The following is a 14971-nucleotide window of genomic DNA, read 5'->3' on the forward strand; positions in this document are numbered from 1 at the left end:
GAGTGACGTTTAACACTGGAGCCTGGTCCCTCCTGATCTTACTTCTGATGAGCAGGGGGTCATGCAGATCAGAATTCTCTACCAAGCCCAAGCTTTGAAAGGTAGGAATAGGTTTTTCCCTTGAGAGGGCAAAGCTCTGAGGTCGTACACTACGCATGTGCTGGCTGCCTGTGAAATGGCTGGGTTTTATCAGCATTGTGGGCTCCCTGCCTCCAACAGTGAAGTGAGCCATTGCTTAGCCTTGTAGTGAGATAAGGTGAGGATGACTTTCAGTGATAGAGTGGCCGCTTGTTTCAGGATTCATTACATTCCGTAGTCTCTCTGTTTTGGAGAGTTAGTCAAGTATTTTGAAAAGATAGTCATCAAGGGAAAAACCCCGATCACAGAGAAAGATTCTGATGGGATCGCTTGTGTCAGAAGGGGGATGCTGAAAAAAAAAGGGAGTTCCTTGGTGGCCTAGTGGTTAGGATTTTAGGCTTTCACTGCCGTGGCCTGGGTTCAATCCCTGGTTGGGGAGCTGAGATCCTGCAAGCCAGGCAGTGTGGCCCAAAAGAAGGGATGGGGGTGGGGGTGCCATTTGCTTTCCATTCCTCTCTTCCTTCGATTCCAGTTCACGATCAGGCCCCTCTGCGCTTTTCCAAGGGCTCAGCGTGGTGCTCTGAACATGTCAGGTGGCCCTCACTGAATGTTCTTGGATCCCCCTTCCTTGCCTTCTCCCCTCCATCCTGACCTCCTTCACAGTTCTGTGCTGTACAGAGTAGAAGAGGTGTTTGGATGCTCCCAGGCAAAAGCTAGGTTTCCTTTTTTCTTAGCTCATTGTGGGGCCCTGCCAGCCCTCAAGTTGATATAAAATAGCTTGTCAGTCTTGCTCCCAGAGCTGCTCTGAGAGCGAGACCAAGAGCCTGACCAGGCCTTACCCATTTTGTTTTCTGCTCAAGTTGGGCTCCCTTTTCCAGACACTCCATTTTGGGCCATAATTCCACCATTCTTCTAGTGTCGCAGGCCTGAGAATCATCTTTTTAGGCTAACTCACAAAATTCTCTGTGTCTCCTGCAGGGTCTTTTGCTGTAACCCCTTCTCAGTTTGCAGGCTGCTGCCATAGTGGCCTCCTAACGTTCCCTGCAGGCTCCCCTCCCCCACTCTTCTTTTACTGTATCAGATAGTCTGCAACCTTTCAAAGAGACCATTTTTTATTGTCACTTCTCTGCTCAAGGAAGTACCTCTTTAAATTATTTTGCCTAATTCTTCAAGTACCTCTTGGTGTTAATTAAAGCAAGAGACAAGAAACTTATTTTCTTCTGATTATAAGTAATGAGGTCTTCTTCATAGAAACATTAAGAAGAAAACCATAATCTGCTGTATTGTCACAAGTGATAGTTATTGTTATCTTTTAGCTGCATTTTTTCCCCCTAATTATGGTTTAATTTATTGAACTCTTACTATAGGCCAGGCACTTTCTAAAGTGCTTTACCTATATAACCTCGGTGTGGGGGGTGGGGGGGAGGTAAGGACTGTCATCACCATTTTATAGATGGAGAAACTGAGACAGAGAAGTTAAACAGCTTGCCCAAGGTTACTCATTTTAGCTGTACGTTCAATATTTTCTATAATTTTAAAACATAATTGACATACTTTTTGAATAACTGAAAGTCTCAAATGGTTTACAATTCAAAAGGAACAAAAAGATAAACAGCAAAAAGTCTCCCTGTGAAAAGTAAGCCCATCTACTAGCCACCCAGTTCCCCAACCCTGAAGTAACCAGTGTTATCAGCTGGGTGGCCTCCAGAGAGAGTGTATACAAGCAGAAACATCCATCTGTCTGTGTTTTGTGTGTGTGTTCTCTTCCCCCCTTTTACACAAGTGGTACTGTTTAATTGCACTGAACACTGGAGAGTGTTCCATATGCATGTAGCAGGTGCCACTTTCCTTTCTTTTATGGCTGTGTAGTGCCATAATTTCCTTGGATCAGTCCCCTATTAATGGACATTTAGTTTGTTTCCAGTCTATTGCTATTACAGACTGTTGCAGTAAGTAACAAATACAAGCACACAATGTTGTATGGTTTTGTTTCTTGCTTTTAAAATTAAAATAGGATTATGTTTCACTTGTTAAAATGTCTCGAGGCCGACTTTTTTTTTTTTTTTTGCTGTACGCGGGCCTCTCACTGCTGTGGCCTCTCCTGTTGCGGAGCACAGGCTCCGGACACGCAGGCTCAGTGTCCATGGCTCACGGGCCCAGCCGCTCCGCGGCATGTGGGATCCTCCTGGACCGGAGCACGAACCCGCGTCCCCTGCAATGGCAGGCAGACTCCCAACCACTGCGCCACCAGGGAAGCCCGAGGTCGACTTTTAATGTCTGCATTAATGACTCCTCACAGCCTTCTATTTCCAAATTTTATTCATCCTTTAAGATGACTTAAGCCTCACCTACTTCCAAAAGCCTGAACACTTTTACATTTAATAGAGTGTTTCCTTTGTGTAAAACTTTGAGGACTCTTAATCTAGAGTTTTCTGATAGGAAGGCATTTATCCTTTTTTTTTTTTTTTTTTGGCCGTGACGGAGCATGTGGGATCTTAATTCCCTGACCAGGGATCGAACCCATGCCCCCTGCACTGGAAGTGCAGAGTCCTAACCTCTGGACCGCCAGGGAAGTCCTGAAAGGCATCTATCCTGTGTAGAATATTGACTTCAGCTTTCATCTAATTCTCCAAGGGACCCTTGACCCAAAAGGGTTGAGAGCCAGTGCACTTGAGATATTGCAAGCTTTTGGAGAAGGGGCTGCATTGTGCCCTTGTGTGTTCTGTGCTTGTAGCACAGATCCTGGCAGAATAGGGCTGCAGTCAGCGGAGACTTGGTGGTTGGTGCCATGACACAGCTGGTCCAACGCTAAGTCTGTCTGCATTTTCCAGCCACAGATTTTACATAGACCTGTTCTCCTGCCCCAGATCATTGGGACAGCAGCCATGTAAGAGGGGTCCTCTTCTTTTTTTTTTTTTTTTAAATTTATTTATTTTTGGCTGCATTGGGTCGTTGTTGCTGTATGTGGGCTTTCTCTAGTTGTGGCGAGCGGGGGCTACTTTTCGTTGAGGTGGATGAGCTTCTCATTGCAGTGGCTTCTCTTATTGCGGAGCACAGGCTCTAGGCGTGCAGGCTTCAGTAGTTGTGGCATGCGGGCTTCAGTAGTTGTGGCTCGCGGGCTCTAGAGCATAGGCTCAGTAGTTGTGGTGCACGGGCTTAGTTGCTCCGAGGCATGTGGGATCTTCCCGGACCAGGGATTGAACCCACGTCCCCTGCATTGGCAGGTGGATTCCCAAGCACTGCACCACCAAGGAAGACCTGAGGGGTCCCCTTCTTACCCTGCTTATGTTGCCAGCCTTTGTTATTAAGGCAGAGACTGGAAGGAAAGCCCCTTTTAACCTCTTCTGAAACAAGCTGAGACATCTACAGGCCAGGAGTTTTGAGCCCTTTTGTAAAAAAGCAGCTGACAGACTTCTTTGTAAAAAACATTTACCTTCTTTTTTGTGTTTGATTATAAAATAATATTCATTGTAGTACATAATTAATATTTTAAAAATAGAATGTATTCAGTACCAGTCCCCAGAGATGGCCACTGTTCAATCATTTTTGATCTAAAAGCAATAACTTCGTATGGTTTAATGTAATACATTGTGTTTTTTATTTTTTAATATTTATTTATTTAATTTATTTATTTTTGGCTGCATCAGGTCTTAGTTGTGGCACGCAGGATCTTCGTTGAGACATGCGGCATCTTTCCTTGCATTGCGTGGGCGTCTCTCTAGTTGTGGCATGTGGGTTTTCTCTCTCTAGTTGTGGCACACGGGCTCTCTCGTTGAGGCACGCAAGCTTAGTAGTTGTGGCTAATGGGCTTAGTTGCCCCGTGGCATGTGGGATCTTAGTTCCCTGAGCAGGAATTGAACCCACGTCCCCTGCATTGGAAGGTGGATTCTTTACCATTGGACCACCAGGGAAGTCTCCACATTGTGTTTTCTTCTAGTCTTTTTTTTCCTATGCATATATATTAAGGTGGATATTTTTACATATATGAAGACATTTTATAGATATGTTTTTGTATCTTGCTTTTTCTTGTAATATTAAATTTTGAGCTTTTTCCCCCACAATTGAAAAAAAAATGTGCTTTGAATGCTTGCATAATATTCTCTTAGGTGAAGGTGTGCAAATTACATAATTGATTGCTCCTATTTTTGGACATATAGGTTGCTTCCATTTTTTACTCTTGTAAATAAAGTTACACAAGTTTCATGTGTAAATCTTTGCTGTATTTTTTTAAAATTGGTATTACTTTATTAAATTCACTTTTTTTTTTTTTTTTTGCTGCACTGGTGGCTTGTGGGATCTTAGTTCCCTGACCAGGGATTGAACCCAGGCCCTCGGCAGTGAAAGTGCAGAGTCCTAACCACTGGACTGCCAGGCTATATTTTCTTAAAAATTCATTTCCTTAGGTTGGCTCCCGATGTGTTTATCAGCTGTTTACATTTTTTTGTGTGAATTGTCCAGTTGATTTGTCTATTTTTAGTGGGGTCTCAGCGTTTTTCTTTGTTAAATCTTTTTCAGACAGAGTGTAGCAGCATGGTATACCTCTTTCTTCCCTGATTCGGGAAATGCTTCTTTATTCCAGGGTAGGGTGTCCTAATATGGTGGATAATGACATGGAAAAGAGCAATGGACCAGAAGTCAGGATACCTGGGGTCTGGTTCTAAGCTTGGTCTCTTGCCTCTGTAGTCTTTGGCCACAGTTTTTGGTCCTCAGTTTTTACATTTATAATGGCTATAAGGATTCTTCTATCACTAAAATAAAAACAACATTCTTCAAGCAGGTTTTTTCTGAGAAGCAGATGACTGCCGTTTTGAATGGAAAGTCCCACGAATGGCCTGAGAATTTAGTAAATGCACATTATTTTGCTGGTTCAGAAAGAATATCTTTCATGTGTAAAGCAGTGCTGTGGGTATAGATGCTTAATAGATTATCTTCTGTGTGTGTGTAAGTTGATTTGTATGCATCAGGATCCGAACCAGATCTGTATATTGCAATTGGTAAATTATGACTTTTAAATCTCCTTTATTTTTTTAAAATTTATTTATTTATTTTACTTATTCATTTTTGGCTGCGTAGAGTCTTCGTTGCTCTGAGCAGGCTTTAGCTAGTTGCGGCTAGCAGGGGCTACTCTTCGTTGCGGTGCGCGGGCTTCTCACTGCGGTGGCTTCTCTTGTTGCGGAGCACGGGCTCTAGGTGCGGGGGTTCAGTAGTTGTGGTGCCTGGGCTTCAGTAATTGTGGCTCGTGGGCTCTAGAGTGCAGGCTCAGTAGTTGTGGCGCATGGGCTTAGTTGCTCTTGCGGCATGTGGGATCTTTCTGGACCAGGGATCGAACCCATGTCCCCTGCATTGGCAGGCGGACTCCCAACCACTGCGCCACCAGGGAAGCCCAGTGCCTCCATTTTAAGAAGCATAAATATTGCTAATTCATTGCCTGGTACGTAATTCCCACAGTATATTTCTGTTGGTACGTAATTCCCACAGTATATTCTGTTACAGAATATATATATTCTGTAAATAGCCACCTCAAGAATCAGGCTTTCACTTTCTGGTGCTCTTTTCTACTAAGCATGTCACTCTGGTCATTGAAATGCTTCTGCTTTCTTTGTATCTTTCCAAAAATAATGATAATGACACTGTTTATGCCAGATCTGGCAGAGAACCAATTTGGCCTGATGTAAAATAAGTTGAATATGCATATTAAGATGGCCTCGTTCTGCAGAACACCTATTGCTTAGTCGCTGGATTTCTTGCCTCCTTTCCTGAAAGGGCAGTAAGTGCACATGAAGCCTGCCCTGTATTAGGAGAGTGTATTTTGGTAGGCATTAGAGAAGTAACATTCCTGGAAATATTAAGTGCCAAGAAAACACTTTTGGGGGTGGTGAAGGATAAAAATGGGCAAGTGGAGGAAAAATCGGGGAGCAAATGAGATGAAATATATGCAGTAATTTCTTATAGTGGCCTTTAAAATTGAAAAAATTTAAGTGGAGGAACACAAAAATGTCTTCTATTCACCTTTGTTTATAAAATAATAGGTAAGTTTATTTAGAGATGTAAAAAGCTCAGGGAGGCAAACATCTTAGAAAAAACTTTTTTTTTAAACCTGTGTCAGAGGATGGATCTTTGAAATACAGGGGAAATCCCTCCTCCCGCTGACATTCATTTTTCTTTGTAGTTGTCATTTTATTGTCATGCTGGTTTTCTTATAAAGAATAGTTTTAAAATTTCATGGGAACATTCCTCTTTTCATCATGGGGTTCCAGGTTGCAAGTGTGTTGTAGAACTTACCAGCTAAAACCCAGTCCTATTATCAATTTCGAAGTCAAGTGGTAATGAAGCTTTGGGGTTTTGTAGGTCCACTTCACAACTTTTAAAATTTAGTGGGTTAAGCAGGTTTGGGTAAATTTTCACTCTGCTGCTTTAATAGCTACTGCATTTAATGACCTAGTGTGTATTTTCTTCTGTTACTCATTCAGGGGCTGCCTATTGTCAGTTTATGGACATGCTGTTCCCTGGCTCCATTGCCTTGAAGAAAGTGAAATTCCAAGCTAAGCTAGAACACGAATACATCCAGAACTTCAAAATACTACAAGCAGGTTTTAAGAGGATGGGTGTTGACAAAGTAAGTAAACTTTATTCTTTCATTTAGGGTGTTTCTTAACTAGTGGTAATTACTAAGGATACAGATTCTGGGCCATGACTTTGGACATTTTTGTTTTTCTTTTCCCAATTTATATGGTTATCTTTTCTCCAGTTAACAGAATTTACTGGGAGCAAAGTTTCCCTCTGCTCTCCTACCCCCGGTTCCCTTACGGTCTTCTTTCTTCATTATGAAATTGGTAACTGTCTGAAAGATCAATCTGTAAATCTCTACCCATGATTTTTTTTAAAAATTTTATTACTGTTTACTCTCTATTAGTCTGAGGTCTAACTCGTTTAATCTCTGAATTTACTTCTGTAAAGCATACCATATGGTAGAATAAGTAGCTCTAATAGAGAAGATTCTAGAACTACTTGATTTTTATAGTAAAGTACAAAGAAGATGGCTGGCAGGTGCTGGAATGTTCCCTTTTGCTCCCAAGGTTATTTGAAGCTACCAGAAACACAGACCACCAGGCTTCATTAGGGTAAATAGCTTTGTTTTGGTAGATAACAGATTATTGCAAAATTAAGTAGTTTCCCCCCATTAGAAGGGCTTATCCTTTAAGCCATTTGGGGGGGGGCATTTTTTTTAGTAAAGCTTGTAATCGTCCCCTGATTATCTTACTGCTGTATCTGGTTTTTATTTACTTTGAAATCAGTCTTATTTTTATTTTAGTTTTGTCTCTGTACAATATATAAAATACACATTTGTGTTGGAAGAATATCATTTAGTTATCAGGCATAGTTTAAACTAGGTGTAGCTTATTATATGCAGTAATTTTTCTTTTTATGGAATTTATTTTTTTGAATAAGGAAAATTTTTGAAGTATATAAGTTAGAATAGTGCAGTGATCTCCCATGTACCTCAGTGATTATCAACTCAGGGCCAATTTTGTTTCATGTATACCTCTACCCCTCCCCCTGTACTCGTGGATTATTTTGAAGTGAGTTACAGACATAACATTTTATTTGTAAATGTTTCAGTGTCACACAGAGAAATTTTTAAAAAATTATTTGCTCAGATGGGTGGGTATAGTTCAGATTGTAACTGGAATCCTTGAAGAGTTAAAAGATAATTAAGCTCTGGCCAGCAGTCCCACCATTTGAAGTAATACCTGGTAACACAGTATTCTTGTACAATAAAAAACTTACAGGTCCTTTGAAGTATGTTTAATAGGACTGGAATTACTTGAAAAACATACCATTTTGTAGAAGTCTATCCCAGGACTGATTCCGTACGTTGACCTATTTTTAATACAGAATTTTTTTTAGCACAGTTCATCGTGGATGCCTGTGGTTAGTTTGTGCTCTGGATTTCATACCTTGTGACAGGCACCGTGGCTGTGCAAGTTCCATGGGAGCTTTACTCTTTACAGTGGAATGACATATCTTAGGATGCGTTTGGATGTGTATATGTGACTTAATGTATGATACTTGTTTCTTTTGCATTTCTGATTTCTTTTGATGGACTTGGAGGGGGACTGGCTGTTGTTAAGTACTCTGTGGAAGGCAAATTGAATGAAACTTGCTCTACAAACTTCCAGGGGCTTACTTAGCACTTAGTTCTTGCCTCTAAAATATTTTTTTCTCCTTTGGCAGAACTTTATACTGATTTGATGGACATGTTTGATGCTTGACAGAAGCTTCTTCTTGCTTTGGGCTAAATAGTCTTTTGTTTCTCTGCAGATAATTCCTGTGGACAAATTAGTAAAAGGAAAGTTTCAGGACAATTTTGAATTCGTTCAGTGGTTCAAGAAGTTTTTTGATGCAAACTATGATGGGAAAGACTATGACCCTGTAGCTGCCAGACAAGGTCAAGAAACTGCGGTGGCCCCCTCCCTTGTTGCTCCAGCTCTGAACAAACCGAAGAAACCTCTCAGCTCTAGCAGTGCAGGTAAAACAAACGAACAAACAAACCAAACAAACCCCAAAAACCCCCACACAAAAAATACCATTTCCAAATACATTCATTCTTATAGTAGTCAGTCAGAAGGGTTTGGGTAGCCGTAGGCTTAGGGAGCTTAAAGAGCATAAGCCCAGCCACATGGCCGAGGCATGGATTGTGGCATCAGGGCCCTGTGTTTGTTCTTAGATCTCTGGAGGCCTGTGTAATCACTTCACCTCTACCCTGCTGTTTCCTCCTCTGTAAAAGGGGAATTTCAGTACTTGCCCCTAGAGGGCTGTTCTTGAGGCCTGAATGAGTTACTGTATCGATTTGGCCAACACACTTTAGTTGGAATAGACGTCCCTCAGGTTAGCTCACATAAAAGAGAGTTAGTTTGAACACAAGGGCATTTCATCTTAGAGCCCTCGGATGGGAAGTTACAACCATACCTGAACTCCCAGGAACTGAAGGAGCTTTCTAGGTCTCTTGGGGACTGCTCTTGGCTCTGTGTCATTGTTCTGTCTGCAGACCAGCTTCCTGCGCTTACTCACGGCTTCCCTGCCGTCCCTAGAGTGCTAAGTTCTGTGCTGCCAGCAGAATCTAGGAGTCAGGGGGAGGCTGTTTTTAGACACTTTCTTTAAAAGTCTTGTCCTGGTAGGTTTCCCCAAATTGTTTGCAGTAGTACACTCACAGAACATATACTTTGGGGCAGGGTGGACGTTCTGCAGATGCTAACTCCTCCTCAGAAGGTGGCAAGAACGTTACTTAAAGTCGTGTAGTACCTTGAGAGAGGCTGATCCATCTGGTAGGTAGAGAGGGACATTGAGTACTTTGTAATTTTGATAGCTTTATTGAGCTCTGATTCACTTACCATACAATTCACCCATTTAAAGTATACAATTGAATGGTTTTTAGTACATTCATAGGTGTGTTCTACTATTGCCATAATCAGTTTTAGAACATTTTCATTACCCCCCAGAAGAAACCTCATGTGTGCTTAATAGCAGTCACTTCCCATTTTCCCCCAACTCTCCTCCTTCCCTGCCAATCCTAAGCAACTACTAATCCACTCTCTGTCTATGGATTTACTTATTCTGAACATTTCTGAGTGGGATTATAGAATACATAGTCTTTTGTGTCTGGCTTCTTTCATTTAGCATAATGTTTTCAAGGTTCATCCATATTGTATCATATATCAGTACTCCATTCCTTTTTATGGCTAAATAACATTCTATTGTATGGTTGTAGCACATTTTATTTAGTCATCAGTTGATGGTGATTTGAGTTCTTTTCAGTTTTTAGCTCTTAGGAACAATGCTGCTATGACCATTCATATACAAGTTTCTGTGTGGGCGTATGTTTTCTCTTGGGGTATATATCCAAGAGTATATACTCTTTTTTTTAAAAAATTTTTTTTAACGTCTTTATTGGAGTATAATTGCTTTACAGTGGTGTGTTTCTGCTTTATAACAAAGTGAATCAGCTATAAATATAGATATATCCCCATATCTCCTCCCTTTTGTGTCTCCCTCCCACCCTTCCTATCCCACCCCTCTAGGTGGTCACAAAGCACCGAGCTGATCTCCCTGTGCTATGCGGTTGCATCCCACTAGCTATCTATTTCACATTTGGTAGTAGGTATAAGTCCATGCCACTGTCCCACTTCGTCCCAGCTTATCGTTCCCCCTCCCCCTGTCTTCAAGTCCATTCTCTACGTCTGTGTGTTTTTTCCTGTCCTGCCCCTAGGTTCTTCAGAACCATTTTTTTTTTCTTTAGATTCCATATATATGTGTTAGCATACAGTATTTGTTTTTCTCTTTCTGACTTATTTCACTCTGTAGGACAGACTCTTAAGTCCATCCACCTCACTACAAATAACTCAATATCGTTTCTTTTTATGGCTGAGTAATATTCCACTGTATATTTGTGCCACATCTTCTTTATCCATTCATCTGTCAGTGGACACTTAGGTTGCTTCCATGTCCTGGCTATTGTAAATAGAGCTGCAGTGAACATTGTGGTACATGACTCTTTTTTTTTTTTTTTTTTTTGCGGTACGTGGGCCTCTCGCTGTTGTGGACTCTCCCGTTGTGGAGCACAGGCTCCGGACGTGCAGGCTCAGCGGCCATGCCTCACGGGCCTAGCCGCTCCATGGCATGTGGGATCTTCCTGGACCGGGGCACAAACCTGTGTCCCATGCATTGGCAGGCGGACTCTCAACCACTGTGCCACCAGGGAAGCCCCATGACTCTTTTTAAATTATGGTTTTCTCAGCGTATATGCCCAGTAGTGGGATTGCTGGGTCATATGGTAGTTCTGTTTTTAGTTTTTTAAGGAACCTCCATACTGTTCTCCATAGTGGCTATCATTTTACACTCGCAGCAACAGTGCAAGATTCCCTTTTCTCCACACCCTCTCCAGCATTTATTGTTTGTAGATATTCTGATGATGGCCATTCTGACTGGTGTGAGGTGATACCTCATTGTAGTTTTGATTTGCATTTCTCTAATGATTAGTGATGTTGAGCATCCTTTCATGTGTTCGTTGGCAATCTGTATATCTTCTTTGGAGAAATGTCTATTTAGGTCTTCTGCCCATTTTTGGATTGGGTTGTTTGTTTTTTTGATACTGAGCTGCATGAGCTGCTTGTAAATTTTGGAGATTAATCCTTTGTCAGTTGCTTCATTTGCAAATATTTTCTCCCATTCTGAGGGTTGTCTCCAAGAATATATACTCTTGGAGCAGAATTGTTGGGTCATATGGTAACTCTGTGTTTAACCTTTGACAGAACTACCTGACGGTTTTCCAAAGTGACTGAATCATTTTATTTTCCCATCAGCAGAGTATATGAGGGTTCAGATTTCTCCAAATATTGAGTACTTTTATTCTTTAGCTTCTTAGAATGGGGAACTGCATAGATAACCCTGTGCATTTCATGTTTCAGATGCTGCTAACAGGCATGTGGAGACTTGCATTAAGTATTTAGTCTTCAGGTTAAACATATGCTAGAGATCCTCCAGCGGAAATGCCTGTTACTGTGGGTGAAAGGCCTGATGGTTATTGAACAGTTTGGGATGTCAGGAAAATGAGATATTTTTAAGCCTGGCATAATGTACAAGCTTTACAAAATACTTGCTGAATGAATAAAATCATGAATGATAAATTTACCTTGAGGTAGCCCATTCTTGATTATTCTTAATTATTTTAACTTGTAGATAGATTGGCTCCTTGTCGCTTTTTCCTCGTCTTTGTCTGTTTTGGCCATTCATACTGAGAGAAATCTTTAAGTACTGGTCAGTGTACTGCTTTTCTCTCCTAACCCTTCTAAACACCTTTTAAAAGGGAAGCAGGACGGGGTTTTGAAGTCATTAGTGGTCAAAGCAGGCTCTACCCTCTCATCTTCCCAATCCAAGGAGCCTGAGGTTCTGAGTTAGGAGGCACCTTACTTTCCAGATGGGGAATTGTGGGCACCCCACAACAGCTGGGATTGTGAGCTCCTGGCCTGAAGTTTTCCTTTGCTCCATAAAGCTGCCCTGTCTGTGGATGTGGTTGGAGCTGGGTTAAGGTAGATCATCTGTATGTACCAGGATGACTTTGCCTCTTTCAGATGATAGTCCTGTCCACCCCAGCGGAAAAAAGGCCACGCCAAAGGACTTATTCCCAGCACGAAAGATCGTGGCTAAAATTGGTACTTAAATGTGCTGCCAGGATGAAAAACCACTTTGGGCAAACATGGGGTGCAGTCTTGCATGCTGGGCTCTCTCTGTTGGGTCTCCTCACTGCATAGCTGTGGAGGGCAGTTGGTCACAGCCTCCTTTTGTTGTCTGGTGGGTTCTTTTTTGTCTTGAAATTTCTCCTCTTAAAAAAAAAAAAAAAACAACTCTGCTCCTCTCAGCTCCACAGAGGCCCATTGCAACACACAGAACTACTGCAACCCCTAAGGCTGGCCCGGGCGTGGTGCGGAAGAATCCTGGTGTGGGGAACGGGGATGATGAAGCAGCCGAATTGATGCAGCAGGTAGGCACCTCTTGTGTCCAAGACAGGAGCCACCTTGGGGGAAAGGTGCTTGCTGCCCTGACCAGGGAGGCTTGTCTGTGTTCTTGTGGGAAGACCTGCCTTGTGTGCATACCAAAGCAGTCTTCATGACACGTGTGAGCACTTTGGAGCTGGTGGGCACTGCGAGCCTGGAGGTGACGATGGAAGAGAGAGGGACCCGGCATTTTTGAGTGCTGTTACATCTATTTCTGTTAGAAACCCATGTCTGTTTGGAAACCTGCCCATACGATGGAACGCTGTTGAAAGTCTTTGGAACGCTGTCAGGGTTCTGTGGGATTCGGAGAATGTCTCCTGAATTTTGGCTCTGACAAAAGATAGATTTCCCTTCTAAATGATAATTTAAAAAAAGATTCCGCAGTCTCTCTGCTGAAATCCTGGGCCACTAGAGTATCAAGTTGAGAGTGGAACTGGTAAGCAAAGCCTATTGCTTTTCTGTTCTTAATAGGTCGATGATTTGAAACGTCTTCAGGATTAAATATCCTGAAGGTACTTGGGAGAGGTCTCTGTAGATCAGAACAAATTTTAGACTTTTAGACATTTTCTCACTAATTCTTATAGTTTTATTTGTTTGTTTGCTTTTGGATGATTCTCTTGATTAATTCCAGATTTAAAATCAAGGATGCTCTGTGATTCCTGTGACTTCGGGATTGAACCCTTTTACTTTCCTTTTAAAAGCCAACTCCTAAAGCCTGGAGGAAATGGCCTCACTTTAATCCAGAAGCTCTTGTGACCCAGATCATACTTCTGGGAAATCAGGACACAAAAGCCTGCTCAAAGATCACATTTGGTCTTTTTCATTCTTTGATTTGTGTGTGCCTCATGGTCACAGGTGCCTTGGGAGCGTGGAAGTGACAGGGTCACCATCCCCATTGTTGTGGCAGCCTCAAGCACCCTGTGGGCACTGTCACTGTGAGTGCATAAGTCCTGGAGAATAAGGAGCCTTCCCTGTAACTGTTGGTGTCCAGGCACAGGTGTACACAGGAAGCAGTCTCAGTGAGAAATAGGGCAAAGAGGTGTCATTGCCGAGGCCTGGCAGCCAGCACTGGGTTGGCCTTGTGCTCTCCAGGAGAAGATGCAGTGGGTTCCATGGGACTGCTGTTCAACTGGTGTCCGGTGTGAGGGAGCACTGACTTTGGGTTGCGTAGATTTGGGGCGCATCCTGGCTCTGCCACTTAACTTCTACTTGGGGCAAGTCAGTTAACCTCTCCGAATTCACTGCCTCGTATGCAGTGGGGCTAATACTTTGGTCACGGTATTTGAGCGGATTTCATGAGGTGATGTTTTGCCAAGTACCTGGAAGGGTGTTTGGGATAAATGGGGTAAATGGCAGTGGATGAAAGACAGTTGTGATTGTTACGGTTCTTGTCTATGGGCTTGATAGAGTGAAATAGGTTCTGAAGTATGTTTTTTTTTTTTTTTTTTTTTTTGCCGTACGCGGGCCTCTAACTGCTGTGGCCTCTCCCATTGCGGAGCACAGGCTCCGGACGCGCCGGCTCAGCGGCCATGGCTCACGGGCCCAGCCCCTCCGCGGCATGTGGGATCTTCCCAGACCAGGGCATGAACCCGTGTCCCCTGCATCGGCAGGCAGACTCTCAATCACTGCGCCACCAGGGAAGCCCTGAAGTATGTTTTAAAAGTTCATAGGAGTTAGATTTTTTTTGGTGAAACACACAACTGTTAATAGCAAAAACAAAACTACCGTTTTTAGAGTGTGAGCGCCAGTGCTCTTCTAAGCATTTTCTTTCATTTTTGCAGCAGCCGTGTGAAGTGTTACAGAGGACAGTGCGGCTTGGAGAGGTTAAACAGCCTGAGTTGAGGTTTGGACCCAGCTCACAGCCAGCTGGTCCAGCCCTGCCTCAGAACTGATTTGTTTGGCCTGAACAGGGTTTTGATTTTTATTATTATTCTTTTTAATATGAAGGATTTTAGATTCTTTCCAGGTTGCCAAAGTCCTGAGCACACCCTGTTACTGACTCCCATGGCTCATTTACATGATGTCTCTAACCCTGAAAGTATTTGAAGTGGTGACCCTTCTTGATAAAGGTGTGGAGGTCTGGGGGACACGACTGATGTGGGGAAAGTAGAGCCACATGGGCTTGGTGGGCTAAGAGGAGAACAGTGTATTCTACATAAATTACCTTGTGGTGTTCATAAACTTTGGGAGATCTGCAATGATTCCACACTGTTAAGTCATCCTGGAGAAATGTTCTTTTAGTTGATTTTAGTCCAAAGCACTGATGTTCAGTAGAAATAGAATGTAAACCAGAAATGTGAGGCACATATAGAACTTCAAGTTTTCTGGTAGCCACATTGAAA

The 14971-nt window shown here is 42.5% G+C and overlaps 1 protein-coding gene across 9 annotated transcripts in view; it reads left to right on the forward strand.

The window, feature by feature from the left end:
- Positions 1–14971, forward strand: part of MAPRE1 (microtubule associated protein RP/EB family member 1) — a 35224-nt gene that overhangs the window by 9125 nt on the left and 11128 nt on the right. For all 9 annotated transcript variants that reach the window (XR_010935214.1, XR_010935215.1, XM_067707828.1 and 6 more), the window contains 3 exons: positions 6549–6694; positions 8401–8608; positions 12495–12616. Coding sequence is in view for 7 of the 9 variants with exons in the window: in XM_067707828.1 (XP_067563929.1) it covers positions 6549–6694; positions 8401–8608; positions 12495–12616 (476 nt within the window). In the remaining 2 variants the exon portion in view is untranslated. The remainder of the gene's footprint in view (positions 1–6548; positions 6695–8400; positions 8609–12494; positions 12617–14971) is intronic.

Source organism: Pseudorca crassidens, chromosome 15 (genome assembly GCF_039906515.1).
Source record: "Pseudorca crassidens isolate mPseCra1 chromosome 15, mPseCra1.hap1, whole genome shotgun sequence".
NCBI lineage: Eukaryota > Metazoa > Chordata > Mammalia > Artiodactyla > Delphinidae > Pseudorca > Pseudorca crassidens.